The sequence below is a fragment of the Phalacrocorax carbo genome, chromosome 9 (genome assembly GCF_963921805.1).
Source record: "Phalacrocorax carbo chromosome 9, bPhaCar2.1, whole genome shotgun sequence".
Taxonomy (NCBI): Eukaryota; Metazoa; Chordata; class Aves; order Suliformes; family Phalacrocoracidae; genus Phalacrocorax; species Phalacrocorax carbo.
Genome location: NC_087521.1, coordinates 3,061,756 through 3,082,615, shown reverse-complemented (window position 1 = coordinate 3,082,615; position 20,860 = coordinate 3,061,756). Strand labels below are relative to the sequence as shown.

At 38.2% G+C, this 20,860-nt stretch overlaps 1 protein-coding gene across 1 annotated transcript; it reads right to left on the bottom strand.

Annotated features, from left to right (window-relative positions):
* Nucleotides 1-9,165: 9,165 nt before the first annotated feature.
* On the bottom strand, nucleotides 9,166-19,177 carry EMC7 (ER membrane protein complex subunit 7). Its single transcript, XM_064460134.1, has 5 exons — nucleotides 18,865-19,177; nucleotides 15,777-15,896; nucleotides 13,626-13,764; nucleotides 13,006-13,086; nucleotides 9,166-10,901 (listed from the first exon to the last, which is right to left on the bottom strand). The coding sequence occupies exons 1-5, from the start codon at nucleotides 19,110-19,112 to the stop codon at nucleotides 10,749-10,751; spliced, it is 741 nt and encodes a 246-aa protein (XP_064316204.1). The 5' UTR covers nucleotides 19,113-19,177; the 3' UTR covers nucleotides 9,166-10,748.
* Nucleotides 19,178-20,860: the final 1,683 nt, after the last annotated feature.

Here is a 20,860-nt window from a genome sequence, read left to right as displayed (position 1 = left end):
GGAATAACAGAGTAAAGACTAGAATAAAATTAGGGGTTAAGATTAAAAAGGTTACCGTTAGCAAGGGACATAAAAAACAGAGAAATATTCTGTAAATACATTGGAAATAAAAAGAAGCCAAAACCAAAAATCCATTATTTCCCAGGGCGGGGGTGTGGGGTCTGGAATGTCACGGATTTGATGCCTTTTTTTGTTGCAGACTTCATAAACAGTGTTCAGATACTTAATGAAATTAATTTTAATGAAGGAATAGGACTGGAGGCCAGATTAGGTGAAAAATATCTCAAAAATACTGAAGAAGGTAGGTATTTTCAAAGTGGCAAGGACAGATTAAATTCTATAGGCACCTTATAAATTAGCAGAAGTTCTCTCTGGACCATTTACAATTACCTTTTAGACATCATGGAGGCCCCAGAGGTCTTCAGCAGGCATAGTAGAGGTCTATCTTTTAAAAAGGGGGAAAACTAAGAGAAATAAAGAACAGTGAGCTACATTTCAAAACTCAGAAAATAAGAGAACTGAAAAAACCAGGGGATTATAAGGTGATGAAAAGCAACTAGCATAGACTGGTCAACAAAGAAATCAAACCAGGCTTGTTCCTCCCTGCAACACAGACCCCTCTCTTTTCCAACCTTTGGTCCTTCCTCTAAACATTCCATAGATAGTTTAGACACATTCCCACAGTCCAGTTTAATGTATCCCATGATAACCTCTAAATAATTCCAAAGTGCCCTTCCCCTTGCATCCAATAGTGAGTCCCCTGTAGGCAATACTTCACTCTGCAAGGAGTTCTGAGAGAGTTTTTTGGGTTTCTTTGGCTTTCATCCAGAGACAACAATCTAATCATTCTCCTTTGGTAGTCTTAGGAGCAGTCAAGCCTGTGTCTTCCAATTTTCACAGAATAGGTTAACTAGGGTTCCTCTGCCTGTCTCTATTCATCTGAACCTCACTAGGCTTTTGCATTTACCATGATTAATCACATAGTCTAACAATAACATGGTGCAATGACCACAGCCTGTGACTTGGGAGGTTCAAACTGGACATTTGGGAAAGCTTGTCTGGCAGTAGTGCAGCGTGGGAACAGCTTTCCCAGACAGGTTGTGAAACCTCCATGCTTGGAGGTTTTTAATACTGGCTAGACACAGCATGGCTGAACCGAACTAGTGTTGGTGATAATCCTGCTCAAAGCGAGGTTGAGTAGAGACCACCAAAACACCCAACACCTCCACCATCAACTGTCTGGACTTCAGAGAAAATAAACCTTGAAAGTTTCTAGCATTTCAGGTTTGATCCAGATTTGGCATATTGCAAAACATGATACAAACTCAGAGACATATTTTAAACACTGCTTATCTAGATATCAGTCAGCTTTCAGGATAATTTCTAGTACAAAAAAGACATTTAGTAAAATCAGTCAGATGAAAGTATTTTCCATCTCAATGCGTCAGTTTTACCTCAAGTATCTGATCAAAAACAAATGGCAAAAGATGTAAGTACCTGCAGAAATACTTGATTCAACAATTTTAGCTGATTATCAGCCCAAAGATTTTGAACAAGCAGTGTGTTGATCTTTGATTTGAATCAATTAGCTATACTGTTTAGTTTAAAATATTGTAGCCTAACCTAATATAGGAGTCTAAAAATTATTTTCTCATCTGGGACAAGAAGCAGCTAGGAGCATTGTCATGGCAACCATCTCGTTTCCAAAGAGAGATTCTGTGACTTCTGTTGCTCTCTAGCAACCTCACAGCTGAAGTAGCATTGCTAAAAAAAACAAGAAAAAGGAGGGGCTTTTCATATAGAGCAATATATCATCAGAAAAAATGCTTGGAAGGATCATAAAAAGAATGCTTAAAGAACATAAGGCAGGCTTTAAATAAACAAATTAAATTATCCATTTGATCATGAGCCCAGGGAAAAAAACAAAGCAAGAAACCAAACACAAATCACACATATCCCGCCACACTAACGTGTTATCTATGCAGCTGACTGTGGGATGAATCTGTCCTGGAAATGATGGTTATCACAGATCTCACTGCCTCACACTAACTACGTGACTTAGTTTCTTGATCCTGTGGTTGTTTAAGGAAAATGGATAGCAACGTGAATAATACACAGGGGGTGGATTGGGTGGGAGCAGAAAAATTTCCACCAAAGCAAGACATTTCTCTGCCCACAGTTCTCCCCAGGAGAGAGCTGAGATCACATTGTCAGAATTAGTCAGATTGCTGAATGACTACTGAAAGGTTTTATGGAACTGTGTGTTAAGAACCTGTAGGCTAAGAACCTATTCAGACTAGAAAACCTGTAATACCTCTTTAACACACTGATTCTGAACTGTAACCTATAGAATTTAGAAATTAAGGCAAGTTCTTGAAAAGTTCTTAGGGTTATGGTTTAAACTGTCATTTATTTACTCGTGCTTCAGTTTGGTTAGTTCGATGACCTTTCCTGACTACTGCGTTTTAAGCATTCCTGGTTATGGCATGCTTGGGCCCCAGATGACGGTCACTCCTAGGAGACTATCTGGAATTGCTACAGCAGTACAAGGCCATACACACAAGAAAAGCACACTCCCGCAGCATAGGCTAGGAGTTTTTAATTGTCTACTATTTGTAGCCATCATGTGGAATAGCCATAATGCTGTGTTCAACAACTGAGAGCAATACCCGATGGATGGGCTTGGGAAAGAATACTAAACTTCCCTTCAAAATAACGCTGTACAGCAGAGCAAGGTCTTCAGAGGCATTCACATATTTTCCCACAGGTATTTATATAACTTGGTTGCACTGGTAATTTTGGTCTGTATTTTGTTCATAAAGGAGCTAACTGAAGCAAGTAAACACTGCTAAAAATAGCAAACACAGCAGAGCCCACTTCATGGTTTGGACTTCTGTTGATAAACTGTATTAATATTCTCAGCAACAGATGTTGTTATTGCAGAAATACCTGCTTATTCAAATTCCTAACTTGGAACATAAAAAAAAATTATTAGGCAGTAAAAGTGTGCAAACGCAAACTATGTGTAAAGTATTAAAAATACATGAAGAAAGATTAGGCAATGTGAGCACCATTTAAAGAAAAATCCAACAAATAGTGCTTAAATCAAGTTAGAAATGTAAGATTTTATAGCCGTAATCACTTCTTACAAAGAAGCACATCTGAGAAAGTGGAAGTTTATCTAGTTAAAAAAGGCTATCAAATTTGAACAATGTACAAGATTAAAAAAGGCTAACAAGGTACTGCAAAGCTATACAGGCACTTAACGAGCTTCAGAGGGCAAGTTTAGTCTATCGTACATAAAAGGTACATAAAGAGCTACATCATAGGAAGGAGAGCATGCAGATTTTTTGTAATACGTATTTAAGATTGAAAGAGGCAGAATTCTTCAAGTGTGCTTTTTTCCCTACGCGATGCTAATGAAGTGGGGTGAAAGCAGCAGGTGACTTTCAGTGTTAGGTACTGGGATTTAAGTTCACGTTTTTTGTGAGGAGCTACCCAGGCCTACTGGACACTGTCTTCCCCACCCCAAAGGAAAAACTGTAAACAGTGCATTTTGGCAAACTCTTGTATTTCAGAGAGCTGTGGCTGACTCTGTACAATCTTTCTGATACACTCCGCAGGGTACACTTCAAGGGTTTGAAAAAAATTCTACAATAAAATAAGCCTCAAAGAAAGAAAGCACAGCAATTTGATCAGATCTTTCCAGGACAAATTACCTCCCCACCATTAGCTAGTTACCTGGTGATAGAAATAATTGCTTGCTGCCCTGAAACACTTGAAAGCCCAAGTGATGTACATAATTATTTCTGCCAGCACCAGCTGAATAGATTTTGCTACAGCAATTTCAACAAGACCCTAGTGGTCTTCACAAAAATGAAGGACAAATGGGAGTGAAAAAACTGTGTAAATACCATGTGAATAGAATTAGCAGGAAAAGAAACCAAAAGGAGGAGTATCAGCACTACCATTCAAATCCAGAAATGAGAAGATTACAAGATAAGGTTTCTCAAGCAATCTCTACCAACTATCTATAGATTCACATGCCTAACGTGGGGGACCCTTACAGAGCTACAGGCAGAAGTATTATTTTTATGAAAGGACCATCTGGGTCCTTTCATCACATACCTGGTAACAATGCCATGGCTCAATTCTCGTCACTTTTGGTGAATATGATGATGGATGCTGCACTTACTCCACTAATAAGCCTGTCTTTTAGGAACTGCTCCAACTCGCATCTGAGCTCATCCTCTTTGTAACGTTTAGCACTGCAAAAATACAACCTCATTAGGAGGCTTAATCCTGATCTGCAATTTCTTTAGATCCCCCTTCCCCTCAGGGTGTTCTTCTACCACAGGCAACATATCAAGTCTTTATTAATACACTTACATATTTCCCACCTGCCAAACTGAAGCAATCTGAACCACATCTATGGGTGGTTCAGAAACACTTCTCCCCAAAATTAGTTCAAAGTGTTACCCTGTTCCGATCCCAGGAATGGGAAGTATTACTCCAAGTATTTAACTGGATCCTCTTTGCACCTGCATGGTAAACAGCAGTCCCATGCCCTGTGCCCCAGACTATGAGGTTGGGTGTCCTTCTTTCCATCATGAAACGCAAAGGGAAATGGTACACCTGTGTGTAGCAGACAGCAAGAGGATCCTTAGAGAATCCAGAGGGATTCTGAGGAGACCATTCTAGTATTTCAGACAGAAAATATTCCTTTAAAAACCTCTTTTTTACTTGCTCTGTTTTCAATGAGTTTCATCACCTTTTATGTTATGTTTTGCTGTTTGTATTCAGCTTTAAAGAATCAGATCAAAATCCAGCTTGGGTCAAAAAAGTGCCATGGAAGGTTTTCTTTCTGTTGTATATTCACTACCATTTGCCCTTGATTGACAATTTTAAATTAATTTTTATTCCTATCAGCCATGCAGAACCAAATACGTAATAAAAATGAGCTCAACTGTAATCTGGTTTTGTGCATCATCAATAAAAGAGCTAACTAGCTAAGTTCCACTTGCACAGAAAATTGTACTGTCATTAAATCTTCATAACTGTATTGGAAACAAAGTGTTACACAAGGGTCACTGCCAGCATAATTTGAAGGAATAACCATGTAATTTCAAAAGTAGACAAGTTTTCCTGAAGAATCAATATTTATTATGACAGAGGATTCATAATCCTTTATGGATTTTGAAACAACATAAATTAATTAATAAATAAACCTATTTGTGACCTCAAGAAGCTTTCACTAGCTTAACCTGAAAATACACTAAAATTCAATACTGTTCCTACAATTTTGTGACCAAAAGCTCCCTAAATGTTATTTTTTTTTAATGGTCTGCATCACCATATTTTGCACACAGTATCACATTCAAAACAGTCATTAAGACCTAAGGTCCTGTCTTTACAGACGCTGAAATGATGAAAGCAGTAAGTTTTATTAAATTCTAGGTTTTTCACAATTGATACTGCTTACTTTTGGGCAAAGTGTAATAATGTGTTTTGTATGTATTCAGTCCATTGGCAGAGTATCACACAGAATGAAGCCTACACTAATAGTGGGGGAAAGGTGGACTGCTTCGTGGCTAGGTTATACCATTTAGGGAAGAGCATGAAATGGGTGCCCAGTTTTTACATAGTGACCCAGAAAAGGACTGATGAGCCTGATCTCTTGAATGGTATAGCAATCTTACCCAGCTGGAAAGAAACACGGGATCACTGCTTTTTCTTCACTCATGTGGGTAACAGGCAAATACAGAAGTCTGTGCTCTCCTCAAAGCTGTGACTAGAGTTACGACATAAAGACATACGAGTCATGAAGCTGCCGGACATCTTCATCTGCTCTCTTATACTTATTTGTCCGTATATGTTAGCACTGCTGCCAATGTCAGTCACCTAGAAGAGAATGTCTATAGAACATCATGAAAATGTTTTTCATCTACACTTTTTTAAAGCTATTTTTTGCAAACCTTAATATTGGGGTCAAATCTGCCACGAACAGCAGCCCTTAAAATGTATTCAGTCTTTTTCATCTCCTTGCATTACCTTGGGGGCCTTTCTCCAAATTTTTCTTCTTCAATCACCTGTAGCTTCAATCATCTTACTAAATGAAACACTGCCAGAGAACTTCCCTGGACACAGGAATCTGCCGGTTCATAGTATTAAGCCTGTGCAATAGTTTTGGGTATATGAAATAACAACACTCTCCCTCCACTCCCAGTAATTCCTCGATATGGTAGGGAACTTAGCACGGGCAAGAAACAACCCCCGAGACGCAGTGCCTATGTGCTCTGTTTTCAAGAGTACAGCCTGCACAGCAGTTGTTCCAGGCCAGCTGGCCTCAGTGCCAGTCACCAGCCACCCGCCCAGTAACGAGCCTTTGGGGATACAGGCCACAGGATCTTCCCGATGCCCTGTGCACCACAGGTGCATCTCGTGCTCCTCCTGCCCAAGAATGTGCCAACCTGTTTGTTTTAACTTTTCAGCATACTTTCTTCAATAAACTGCTTTTCCATTGATTTGACATTTAAGTTCTGTATTCCTGCGCCCATCAATAGTACATGTAAACACTCCTATTCTCCTCCAGTTCATTAAATATGCATAATATATAGCCATATATATCCATATTTCATTCTGACACATCAGGATGAAAAACATACATCACCCCTAAGGATTTACTATTATTTATATTTCATATTGGTTATTTTCAGTTGGTTACTACCAAATTGGTAAGTTTCAAATGAAACAAAAAACCCACAGGAATACAAAGTCACTATCTACTACCAACAGCAGCAGGATAAAGGTCACACATGATGCCTTAAAAATGAAAGTGAAATCCTTTAGAACCTTAAGGTACTGCTATCACTGTTAGCCTGTAAAAATAGGGTCCTTTTATCAAACTGTAAAACAAACATTGTCGTCTTTGGCTACTGGTAACACACAACCTTTATGCAATTAAAGGTCCATAAACGCCCAAGTGGAGATCTTACTGACCTAATGGATGTTACTGATTTAATACACCTTCCACGAATTTGGAAAAGAGTATGTATTAAATTGCCTAGATAAACAGCAATTTGGTTTAATAAGTTGCTTTAATAAATATATATAAAGAACTACACATAAACGCTTAATAAAGGTGCTCTTTAAGAAGATCACTTACTGGATTTTCTTCACTAAGCTGATAGCCATGCTATTTGAGTACCCGATATTCATTGCTAAATTTATCCTTACAATTAGTTTTGTGAGATAAGCTTCTCATACTTCATACATAAGAAATTGAAACAGAAATCGTAAATGATTTGCACAAAGCCTGACAGTTGCATCAGAACCCAAGGCAACTGATCCAAGAGTTTTAAGTCCTCTTCACAAATACAAATCTTAACCACAATCCAGCCATTCTCTTTGAAGCAATACACACCCTATTTACAAAGCCATTATCATCCCCACCTCATCAAAAAGATAGAGCGCACCAACAAGTATTTTCTTTTTTTTAAAACAGTGAGGCAAGATATCTATACATTAAATTTCTTCCTTACACGTGAAGAATGGAAGCATCTTTGATAAAGTTAATTGATAAAATTATTTCACTGTTCTAAATGCCTTCCAGGCAATCTTAAATGATTAATAGTTGGAACAGACTTCAGGAAAATATGTCTCCTCTCCCTTCTACACAGCCTGGCACAAACTCAGAGCTGCCCACTCAGTCAGAACATAGCTAAATGAGCTCTTAGGCTACAAATCCTTAAGGTGCAGTGAGCTGGTTGTATTACACTCGCTGCCAGAAACCAAGAATTCCTGCTTCTGAATACCCGTCTCTGGTGCTTACTTTCTGCTGGCTCTGGTATTTCTTCAATCCTTTGTGAACTAATTTAACTGTCTAAAACGTAACAGAAATCCAGAAGAAAGATGTACAAATTTCTCTTAAGTCAGTGAATGGCAAAGCCTGAGAAGTACCAGAACTTGTAGGCAGAAGGCAGCAGGATTACCCAGCCCAAGCTGAGGGAGCAGGTCTTCCTCCTTCTGGCAATGAGGAAATCAGCTTGTCTATAGTCCATGCAGATTCTGTACATCTTTGATTCCTGTTCTGCGGTACCACCTGCCTTATGTTCTCTCAAGCAGCCTCACTAAAAGGCGGCTATGTTTTTTGGGAAAATGGAGATGTCCGACCTATCACAGAAGAAAGACTACTAAAAATCTGTAAATAAGGACAAGGAATTAAAACTGTATTATAGCAAACATTTACTTTCTGCAGAAAGACAATCTTGCATTATACTAGTAACTGCAATAGGAAAGCTATCAAATAAGCTTTGCATAGTGGTGTTTACGATACTCCAAACCCATGTTACAACTTTAAGAGACCAAGGCACTCTGCCTGGAACCTCTTTTCTCACTTGATTCCAGCTATAAATTTACAACAAACTCACTCGGTACCTTTCTATCTGGCATGAGTTCAGCAGCAGTCCAATACACTTCCACATATCGCTTCGTCACAAAGGTGACTGAAAAGGAGAGGAATAATGTATATGATCGAGGGAATAACATTAGGTAACAAGATTTTTGGGCTTCGATTGTTCAGACAACAGGTTTCCAGGGAGGCAGCAGAGTTTTCTATTGAGGAAGTGGGGGAATGGTACACTGCATCTGATCCTGATTCACAAAGAAACTGCCAATATCTTGATATATGAGTTCAAAGGAAAAAGAGAAGTGTTGAATATTCCATATGCTCCTTCCAAAGCTTTATTAGGATCCTTACAGTTCCTGTCAATTTTTTTTACTCTGAACTCTTAACAAAGACTTTCTTCTTTTCATGGCCTGAATTCTCCATTCACCCTTATAGATAGATCAAGACTGTGAACAGACACAATGAAAGAAGGCAGAAATACTGTTGTTCTTAGCTTTGTAACAAGGGAAAATGCATCAGTATGATTAATTACTGAACAAAGTGTGATTACAAGTCAATGCTATTTAATTGTCATGCCAATTACTGTTAAACAAAAGCAACCCATAGCTTGTACTTTCCAGGACAGCATAGTAACAAACTAACTGCTCCGTCTTCAAAGAACTGCTCCCTGTTTTTCCTATGTGTTTTGTAGTAGGATGCTGCTGAAAGAGGAGTTTTTAGCTGTGGGGTTCTGTTTTGGGTTGTTGTTTTTTTTTAAAAAAAAGGCAACATGACATTCATTTCAGTAAGTCCTTCCAGCAAGAATATCCACATATCCTCTTGTCTCTATTGGATACACTTTACTTAATATACAAAACAAAGACCATTCAAGCCAAACAAAAACAAGACCAAAAATGTGCAGCTTGCTTTGTAAAGACTGAAATCTTTCATAGTCCAAAAAACACTGGTTTATTTCCTTTCCAACAACTTAAAAGTTGACTTAATCCTATGAACAAATACTTATTCTTTTGCAGCTTTTATGTTTCACAGCATACTTCCAAGTATGTATTCTAAGACAATTTATAGCCTTCCCAATTGTTTAATAGAACAAATAAATACATTAGAACTGATTTTGCTTCAGGTGTACTTTAGGTGAATGTTAAATACCATTTTTGGCATCAGATATACATTATTCATGCTGCATGGATACTGCTGCCTAAGAAGCTAGCAATTGTAAAAATGGAAAAGAACAGCTCTTACACAAAAAAAAAGTTATGGAAAATTGCTACTGGGGTTTGGCAAGTATTACTGTCATTTTAATTTGTAAATGTTCATCTAGTGGAAAACTATCAAGTTTTTCAACTTTTCTCTGAAGTTACTGGGTTGCTTGAAAGGATGTTGCAGCACAGACACCCAGGTGTGCTCAGAGAACAAAGTTTTGCCAGCGACAGCATGTCTAGAGATAGCCATGTACTTTGGAACGTAATTTAAAATATGAGTGGGATTTACCTTCCTACTATACTTCTATGTTTTTCCTTTAATTTTAAAAATTTTGTTCCGTATTTCACCTCAAATCATACCACTGATAAGATGAATGCCTAGCACACAGAAAACAGTAACAACCCAAAGTGCTGCAGAAGTGATACATGTGATTTAGAAGGGAAAAATCCAAGATAATCGTTCATCATGTTACTTAGATACCTTGGGTTCATAATTAACTTGACAGAGCTTAAAAGACTTACTGATGCAGGATGCTTTGCTTTCTTCCCCTCCCCCCAAGAATTTTTAGTAGAAAGGTGATCAGAATAAAACTGGGCAATAAAAAGTCCTTGAACTAAAGTGTACAGGCAGCAAACAACGTAAAATAAAATTATTTTATATGTAACACATATGACAATCTGATAGAGCAAATTACTCAGTAAACCCATGACTCCATTTTAGGAGGAGGATTTGTTCATTTCAGAACTCAACAGCAAGTATAAAACATTAAAGCTGTCTTAAGACGGAACTCCACTTCTATTATCTTTGAAATTTTTCTATACATTGTCTTATGATTAAGACATTCATTACTGTTTATTTAGCACATCATATAATTTAGAATTATCTACAGAACAATATTGTTAATTCAGTATCATCAATAACTTTATACAGATACAGTATCGAAGCCATGTCCTCTTTTGCTTACTGTCAAGTACAAAACAGCTTATATAGACTAAAAAAAGCTACACACCACAGTTGTAGCATACCATATTTTGTGCCTGACTGAAGTTTACGGTAGTGGCTTTTTAATCTTTCAAGACAAATAAAGGTGATACCACATAACAAACAGTTGTGCAAACTCAGGCTTCGGAGGAAGATTTAACTACCTCCTTTTTCCAGAACCACTTTTCCCTGCTTTACTGCTGCTACTACCAGACTTGCTAGAAGATTTTGAAGAGAAAAGTCTTGTCATGAATTCAGAGACATCTGGCAGCTCATGGTTGGAATTCAGCATGTTCATTGACTGCTCCATTTCCTGCAAGCCGAGATTAAATAACCTTAATAGTGCATAACAATTCTGGCTGTTTCTAAGGCATCAGTTGCAAGATCGTATCAGGAAGATGTTAAATTTTCCCAAACACTGTTTTACTATTTGTAGTCCTCCAGTGTACATGTTGCTACATATTTTTATGCAACCACAACCAAATGCCCAGCTACACACAGAAACATAAAACCCCAAAACTAAAAGCACTGGTGTATGGAAAAAGGTAACCATGTCTTAAGCAGTCTTACAGAGCAACCACCTGATTAAAAAAAAAAGTTCTATAAGAAAAAAGTGCCATAACTTATTTTCAGCATTACTTTCCTCCATTTTAAAATTTACACTTTTGTTTAGATTTTCAGTTCTGTCTTCTCAGATTTCACATATGTTTCTGTTTTCAAATTAGTATTATTTATGCTAAATCTAACAAATTTTTGAAGCTGTTTGAAGGGATTAGGTATTTTTATTGCCCTGCTTTGTAACATCAAGCTATGAGTGTACAGCAGCTATGTTTTCTTTGTTTCATAAAGGAAAGATTTTAATATGAGACCATATATCCAGCTAAGCTTAATGTAACTTTAGAGTTTAGCATAGTGGCTCTATAAGATGAATTATTATGGTTTAAAACAAACCCTGAAGTACTTTTAATGCACACAACAGCTGAACTGCACATCCACAATGTGATAATGCTTTTAATAATTGCCAATTTAATGTGGTATTGTCACATTGCTCTTCTGGTTACTATTCAGAAAGATACAGCTCTTTTCAAGCTACAAATGAAGCAGAAGTTGTTATGGTCGCCTTTGTTACTACTGCATCTATACTATATCTGTACTTAATGCCTCTACAATGAGCACAGCTACTACATCTTAACTTGCTATATGAACTAGTACTGTGCTGATTCCATGAAGAAAAAACAAGCTAACTTGAAGAATGTAATGCAAGCTCCATACCCTCCACAAGCAAACAGAAGTTGGATATATACTTCAGAATTTAATACATGGTCATCTAGAGAATGCCATTACAATTGAGTTCTTAAAAGCTACCTTCTCCTATTTTTTAAAGATCATTTAAATTACAAGCAAGATTCCTTCAACTTAAAATTCCTCCTTAATAAGTCATATCAGTCAGCTAGTAACAACTAAATCATCAGAAGTTCTGATGATTTACCATCAGAACAGCCTGACTGTAAGCAGTGTCAGATCAGTGAAAAAAAGGAATAAGTGATTTTTTAAAAATTCAATTTCCAAAGTTCAGCTTGGTTTGAGTAACATGCCATGGATATCCAGCATATCTTCATATCTGTTTTTAATCAAAATTAAAGCCGAACTAGCATTACATAGCTCTGATATGCTTTTTACAGGTATTACTTAAAAAGAAAAAATGCCTCAGACACCTATAAAGTACTACTGAAGACAGTGGTCATTTAGAGGAAAAGGAGTTTCAATCAACCAAACCCTCAAAAAGCAGCCACCCAAGACAGACAAGGAATACTTCTAAAAATAAGAAAAGATTTGGCAAACACCTTGAATCTCCATTTTGTCCTAGCCTTCTGCTATTCGGCATGTTGCATGATGAAAGGACAATAAATCAGATAATTTAATGACTACATTAAGACTCCATATCATATACACTATTGTGACATCTGGATTTAACAGTCTTGTAAACTACGTGGTTTAGACTGACAGATGAGAGAACCCCACACTGTACTCTTCTCAACACACTTGACACTTACTAAATGATGTCTAAAAATGAAGTGCTAGATTTAAACATAGTGCAGAAATACATTGCAAATTTATAGAAAAAATAGCCTTTCAGAAATATATTTATCATGCTAAAGAAACTCTGGAAAACACCATTCATACTGTAATACCTTCAAAGCCTGCCAAACAGTTTAATTCTGTGTTGTGCTGTTTAACTGCAAATTAATGAGTCAGAAATGTTAGAATTCATTGTTAGAGCAGCAACACTCTATTAACTAAATAAGTGATGCCCATTAAGACTTCTTTAAAAGCCCAGTTTTGTTTTTATTACTTTTCCATACCGTAAAATGTCATTATCTTTATTTTCTATGTCTGCATCAACTTAATGTACTTACCCGCCTCATATCAGGATCGCTCGTGTTGACAACTTTAGGCAAAAGAACAAATATCAGCAATGGAAGAACCATCATCATCACCTACATATAAAACAGCAAATATTTCTTCAGCTTATTTATTGAGCCACACGTTTTTAGACAAACTTACATAAAGGTTTTAGCTGAACAGCCAAATTCTAGAACTACTGCATTCTAAGTCAGTAACCCAGTAACAGTAATTCGCTTGTCAGGAAAGAAACCTGATAGTTATGTATTACGTTTTAAATAACAGATTTCAAAGTTGGACCATGAAATGCTTGTTACCTCTTTCAACTCCTATAGTTACAAGCTTGCAACACGTTGATCTCCACATTACCAGAATAACATCATGTTGTCAAAGGAATCAGACTATGGGCTATTTTCAGGAGGCATACATTAACAGTGTGGGTATATAGGGGAGGAAATGTCATAGAAAAACTTTCTTCTTGTAAAACAAGTATAAAACAAAGAAATAAAACAATCTTCTCAGAAGAGCAAAGCGTGCACATCTTTTATCAATTACTTTATTCTCAGTATTCTGAAGAATACCTGTATTTGTATCCTTAGCATGCTTTGAATCTTTGCGCGTCACTTGTACATACCATAGGGTTCATGAGGAAATCTGTCCAGCCCCAAGATTCTCTCTTTATAAAGTATGAAGGAGGTCCAGAAGATTTCATCTGGAGTGGGTATGGCAGCCTGACAACTTCAGAGGTTTTGATGTAATTCACATATCTTGCTCTAATAAGCAAGAGGTAAATAATTAAAAATATAAATACAATCTCTAACAAAAGAGATTATTTAATAATATTCCAAAGTTTTAATAATAGACTACAAACAAAACTATGTGCTAGGCAGTGTCAGCTAGGCTTCACTTTTCAAAAGCTACTTTCTCTCAGCAGCATACTTTATGGAATCAAATGATACTTTACCTTTTTTCCAGGCTAGCTATTAAGCAGCCTGAAAAACAATTGGAAAACAGACCTGTAGATCAGAAACAGAACTGTTTGTTCAAAAGTGACTTCTCCAAAATATTTTTTCTCACCTTGATAACGAACAAGAAAAGCTACAAGGTACACAGACGAGGTACAGCCTTGAACAGGGTAGCATAGCTTAAACAGAGTTTGCTTGGGGCAACAATTATTTATATATGACGTTAATGCTACCTTTTGCTTAAGTGCATTACTCTGCATTTACCAATACTGAATCTCAGTCTTCAGTACTTTAAAATGTCTTTCCATAGTTCTTCACTAGTATTCTTCACTAGCATTTATATTGTTTTCTTGGTACTATCATCTAACTTTATCACTCTTCACCCATTTTTCATTATTTACGAATATTTAGTCGCCTTGTCCAACCCCAGAGATGACTTCTGCCCATTATGAGAAATCATTTATTTGTTCTGAATTTTTCAGCACATATCTGTCCATAGAATGTTTTTCTCTCCTCCCTTATGACTACGTATTTTCTTAAAAAGCTTTTGAGATTTTCAGGTAGATCTTACCAAACATACCCATTACCCACATGCTATTTCCTCTTTCTAAGAATTCCAGTATTTCTTAAGGCAAAACTTCTCTTAAAAAAATCCCAGCTGACATTTTCCCATGTATCACATTTTTTCATTTATCTCCCAACTGTATTCCTCTTTATGGTTTCTACCTGTTTCACTGGTAGAGATGTCAAGTCTACTGGTACTTTGCTCTGCAAATATATCCTAGCAATTTAATTAACGTCAAGTTTGTTACCTCTAGTCCTCATCCATCAAAACAGTTCTAAGTGAGAGGTTATATACACTATTGTGCCTATTTCACTGAGTTCCTTCTGTATTTATTACCTATCAATCATTGCTAATGAGATACTGCCCAAAAAGTATAAAAATAAACTAAAAGTTTAGAAAAAAATCTAAGCACAAATTGTGCTACTATTATTATAAACAGACTGTTTGCTCTGTTTTCAGCTTGAGATTTCAATTTTTAACTTTCCCTCAAAATACTGACGCAGAGTTTCTATTGATGTTTGTACTTCTAAAATGTACAGCATCTTTAATAAGATACTGTAAAAGAGAAACTTGAAGTTAAGACACTACATGTGTGCCTGTACAAAGGAAAATGAACTACAAACATGTTCATTTAAACAAAAATCACCTTTTTAGACAGGATACCATTTTTCTGTATTACTGAATAGTGTCCAGTTACAGATGTACAGGTATAGTTGTTAGGGATAACGTATCTGGCTGTAACATTAAAAAAAAAAAGCTAACGATGTTACAGAAATACTGCAGGCTGGCAACTACTTGCATTTGCCCGTAACCGTAAGGAGTATCTTACCGAGGTGTAACAGAAACATTTCAGAATTTAGAATTAGAATGAATCAGAATTTCATTGTGCCAAGCCTTGACAGAGCATTTGCCAAAAAAGAAAGGAAAAAGGGAAGAAGAAAAGGAAGAAAAAAGTACAGGCAGAAGATAAAAGCATGTAACTGATTTATGCCTAGATTTCATTTCAGGATAGCTGCATAAGAAAATAACAAAAGTAGAAAAATGTAAGACCTCTTTTTATCCATTTTCTCATATTTAAGGCCATAAACATGAACGAAAGATTTTAAGATATGTTCCTAGAGGTGATCTTAAAAGAAGCTGAAATATAAGGTCTGAAATGGAACATCACGTCTATAGTATTCTTTACATTACTTCTTATACCGTGCTGTCAGGCATACATAATAGATCAATACAGAAGCAAATGAGAAAGGCTCACCTCATTTTGCCCTTTGAAGTTATGTCAACTCGCACAGGCTCAAATTTATGAGCAGGGGATATAACTTCCACTACATAGGATCCTGAAGGTACATCATGAACCACAAAACTTCCATCTGTCCTGAAAAAAACAGTAAGTTCCACTACATTTCAATGTGCTCCAGCACGTAAGACAGGGTGCTTGCATTTTTTTTTTTTTTTTAAAGATGACACTGTAATAGTATTGTTTATATAATAAATCTTATATTACAACAATAACCAAGAGGAAGATTTAAATTGGTCAGCACTCAAAATCAAGGCCCTTAAAGTCATCGATGTGTGCCACAACAGTAGCAGAAATTTCCAGTTACGTTAAAGATTTTCTTATGCCCTGAAGCTATTATCTTGCTGGAGGAATAATTTAACAGCCTAAGTAAGATTTGAAATGGTTAGATTTAACGTATTCAAAAGATGGCAGGATCAACTTAGACCTTCATTCCTCTTTCTGAAAGACATACAATGAAGTCTACTTTGCTTCAGTACTTCTGCTGGAAGCAAAAAAAAAACAAACAACCCAAAACTGACATCCTACATAGTGTGGGTAGGTATTAGACATGACTTACAAGGCACAAAAATTGCAGTTTGTGCCTTTATTACAAAATAGAGGTTTTTACTTTTAATTGCTCCCTTTAGGACTAGCCCACGCTGGAAAGCTCTATCACAACAATAAGGAAACTAAGATCCCTGAACATATACACAGAAGGGATTTTTATACAGACTGCTTTTATTTTAAAATATGGAACTTCAATATTCAGTGAAAATATTAGTAAAAGGACACTTGAAAGCTTCAGCACCAGTTGCCATTAAATTACAGAAGCTTGTAGTTTTCCTCCTACATGCTTCCAGAAGTTTCAGTAAGAAAGACTTAGTGCTCTCTAACCTTTTAAAATTAAGATAAAAGATTTCTCTCCTAAAAATAAGACCCAAAGTTAAGACAAAAAGTAATAAAACCCAATACATTACAAACTTGCATGAGGAAAACAAATAAATGAACCCTCTTAAAAGTGAGCCTCCAGAAAGAATTTTTTCCTTATGTCCTTCACACAAGTTCTTCCTCAAAGCCGTACATCACTTACGGACCTTCCTACTGTGAAGACAGAAGCATACAAACAGTACTGTGTAGGTGGTTTTCACTAATACTTTATGTAATGATCTAAATCCCTAAGAACCCCTAAGAATGCTTACACGCTATCTTATATCGCAGCTGCTCTAAGGACATATCCCTAGGAATCTCATGTTAATTTTTCATTCTTTACAGTATTATTTTGATAAAATTCAATGACAGGTTTTTCTCTGAAGATTTATTTATATGACAAAGCAAATTCTCACTTCATATGCTGGTATCCAAATACTGCCTTTTCAGAATAAAAAGTTTCATTTTTATTACAGTGGGGAAACTAAGCAGATTTATAAAAATGCTTGTACTAGAAAATGACTCTTGAAATACTCAAAAAGCAATGTCAAATAATTATCTTCCTCTTTTTGGATAACTGGAATGACATCCATGTAATATATAATCAAAACCTGCCTGAGAGATGGTGACAAATATATCTTCTGATATACCAAATACATTTAAATCTGTCACTGAAAGTGAAATATCTTTCTAAGGAGCCTGGAATACCACAGTTATTTAAGAAAACTGTTTGTTCTTCTAACACAGCGTACTTCTAAAAGTATACGGCCATTCAGTACTGTGGTCATTACAAGTGACAAAAAACCCCTCAACCAACATTAAAGCCTTTTTGCTAAAAGGTACCATGCTTATGATAGCGGAACATCTACAAATATGTTTATTGAACTGATTAACTCATATTATATGAGTTGCTTGGCTTTATATTGATGTGATTTGATAAGTCTATAAATAGACATATCCAATTAATGTAATCAATAGAGCTTGATATTTAGGTTGCACTGTCTTAAATGTGGTATGCTCTTAGCTAAGACTATTTCCTCATATTTCAGACAACTTGAGTTCCAAGCAAGCATCTGAAAACTAACCAACTCCATGGTATTTATTACATCAGCTCCTAAATATGATCTCAGGCTCTCGCAGCTTGGTGGTACTGGCTTATCAGGTGCTACACTGACAAGATCCTGCAAGCTCTGCAGAGTAAAATCTGTTGTGTTAACCTATTGACAGTTCACAGAGTCAAAGTTCAGTTCAACTTTTACTGCAGCAGGAGTAATTAAAAGTGATTGGTATTTATGATGGTGTATCTTAATTCCATATAAACTTTGCCATTTTAACACATAATTTTAAAAGGAATGTATTATACTGTAATAAAAACAATAAAAAGTTTAGAATTAGCTTGAAACTATGAGATTAATTCAATTCTTAATTCTGATGACATCTTCTGTCTTAATGGCTCTAGATCATTTGCTGATGTGAATATACCCACTGCCACCTGAGAGTGAATAAGCTAATGGGATTCTTTACACCTTCCAAATAGATTTCCATGATGTTGTGTGAAGGAATAAAGCCATATCCCTTGAAACGGCTTTCACTAGTACAGTGTAAGTTTTTCACAGGTCCTGTAATAAATAACTACAACCGTAACTTTCTGCCACAAACAAACATTTCTGCAGAATGAGTAAGTTCTTTGCTAAGGTGAGGGTCTTAAAAATAAGTAACAGAACGTGAACCCACAAAAGCTGAGAACAAACACCGTACTCCATAATTTAATGCCAAATGCGTTTGGTTTTTCAAATTACAAGTCAGCACCGGTATTTTCATGGCTAAAAAGCCAGCGGCCTGAGCCATCCGCGCGGCCACGCCTGCAGGCGGCCGAGAACACCGTCCCCCGCCGCACTGCAGGCCCCCGCTGCCGGCCCGCCCGCCCCCAGCGCCCGGCAGGGCGAGGTGCCAGCGCACCAGCAACGCCAGAGCCGGGCGCGAGCTGGCGGGGAGCCGCTCGGCTCCGCCGGACCAGCCGCCATCTTAGGGCCGCGGCAACGGGAGGGAGGCCTCAGGGGCGGGGGACAGCGGGCACCTCCGAGCCCCCCGCCGGGACCGGCGCCGAGACCCCCGCCCCGCCCCGCCCGGCGCTCACTTCAGGAAGCCGACGTGCTCCTCCCCGTCCACCAGCACCCGCGCCCCCGCAATCCAGTCCTGCGGCTTCACCCCGGGCACCACGGCCCGGCCCTCGATCTTAAACCGCTCCCCAGGGCCCGCGCCGCCCGCCGCCTCCGCCGTCCCAACCGCCTCCGATCCGCGGGCGCCCTCGGGCAGCGGCACCGCCAGGAGCCCGAGCAGCAACGGCGGCAGCAGCAGGCCCGCACACCCGCTCCGGGCCGCCATCGCGCCGCCTCCACCTCCCTCACGGCACGGGTACGGCGCCGCCGCTCGTACGCTGAGCGCCAGCCGTCGCGCCGGGTGACGTACAGCGCACTGGCGAATAGGCGTGAGGGTGCGGCTATGACGTGTCGCGAGGGGGAGGCGAGCCCCACGGCCGCCCGGGTGGCGGCGGCGGCCGGCCGCGGCTTCCCCGTGGGGCCTGCGGGGCCCGTGTCCGGGTCGGCAGTCCGCGGGCGTCCTTCAGACCTCGCAGCTGGGGCCCTCGGGCCCGAAAAGCAGCGCAGCCGCTAAAAATGTTTTGCGGAGCTCGCTGTGACTGTACGGCACAGGTAACCTGCCGCCGGGGAAGTCTGTCCCCGGACGCAATTCTTCAACAACGCCCTTATTCCAAGATGAGAAATGGGTGGGTGTTGGAAGGGCAGGGAGGGCTCCTTTGTTTTTCTGTTTGTGAGTAAAAACGAAGGCTAAGGTAATTCGCTGCTTAAGACGTGGAAGGAAACAAACGTGAACGTGAAGAGCATAAACGTGTAAGAAATAGATGCATCTCCCTTGGTAACAGATGGATCCATTTAGCATTGAGACATTTTAATTTTAAGTTAAGTCGTAGTAGTTACCATGCAAAGAATAACAAGCTTTTTTCTAGGAAAAAATAAAAATTTTTACAAAAGAAAAAAATTAGAATCGGTCATTAAATCAAGGCCTAAAGTATCTTCTTTTTTTTTTTTTAACCAATGATTTATAGTGCTGCAGTTTGTTTCTGATGAATAACTAGGGCTTGTGGACAGTACAATACTATGAAAAGGTACTACTTGGTGGGCAGGCACAGAGAGAAGCCGAGGGGGCTGCAATACCTTCCCTACCCGTCTTCCCCTTACGCAGCACGTCCTGTTACGTCATATGTATCATTGTCACACTGTGGCTACGCTTGCTTCCTTTCTACCTCTTACTTATGTCAGAGCTAATTACTGAAAAAGTTGAAAACGTTTAGTTATTAAGCATGATTATGTTAAAGTTGATGAACCTGGTTTTGAAAGCATGTGTCAGCCCATGTGAGTGGGATAATGTTTTGGGGTAAATTATAATGGGGTAATTATTTCTCTGGTAGTATTTTTGAGATGTCTCTGCTTTGGAGACAACCAGGAAGACATACAATTGATGAGGCTCTTCTGTTGCATAAACTCACAAATGCAAGAAAGTCCAGCAGTTTTGGGGGTGGAAACCTAAGAATGCTAGAACTGAAAAGTGTTAGCAGGTAGCTTATCTGAAGTGAATAACTTTGAGCATCACCTTTTTAAGGTTTTGTTAATGAAGCAGGCGTTTACCAACAGAATCACTAAATAGTAGCGTTTATGTTAAAGCCAGACACACAACAGTTTCCAGTATAACACCACAGAAAGACGTTGTCTTCGTAGTGACACCTCGTGTTACTAGTTTTCATATGCAGTTAGCATAAAAATGCTTCTATTTTCTAACTATCCTCAAGGAACTGTATTAGGATGCTGTCAGACCAGACAGAATGGTCATGCCCTCCACATTTAAGGATTTCCTCAACCTCAATTTATTTTTATAACCTAGATAATACAGTTACTTGGTTTAAAGCCTTGTGAACCCAAAGAAAAGAACACCTCAATTGTTCTTCTATATTCTAGTCTAAGAAGCTTCTATCTCTCTGTCATCCTGCTAACTGACAAGTTAGTTAGCCTCTTGGCTAGAATCCCATCCTCATGTAGAAACCCTGACTGTGGGTGCAG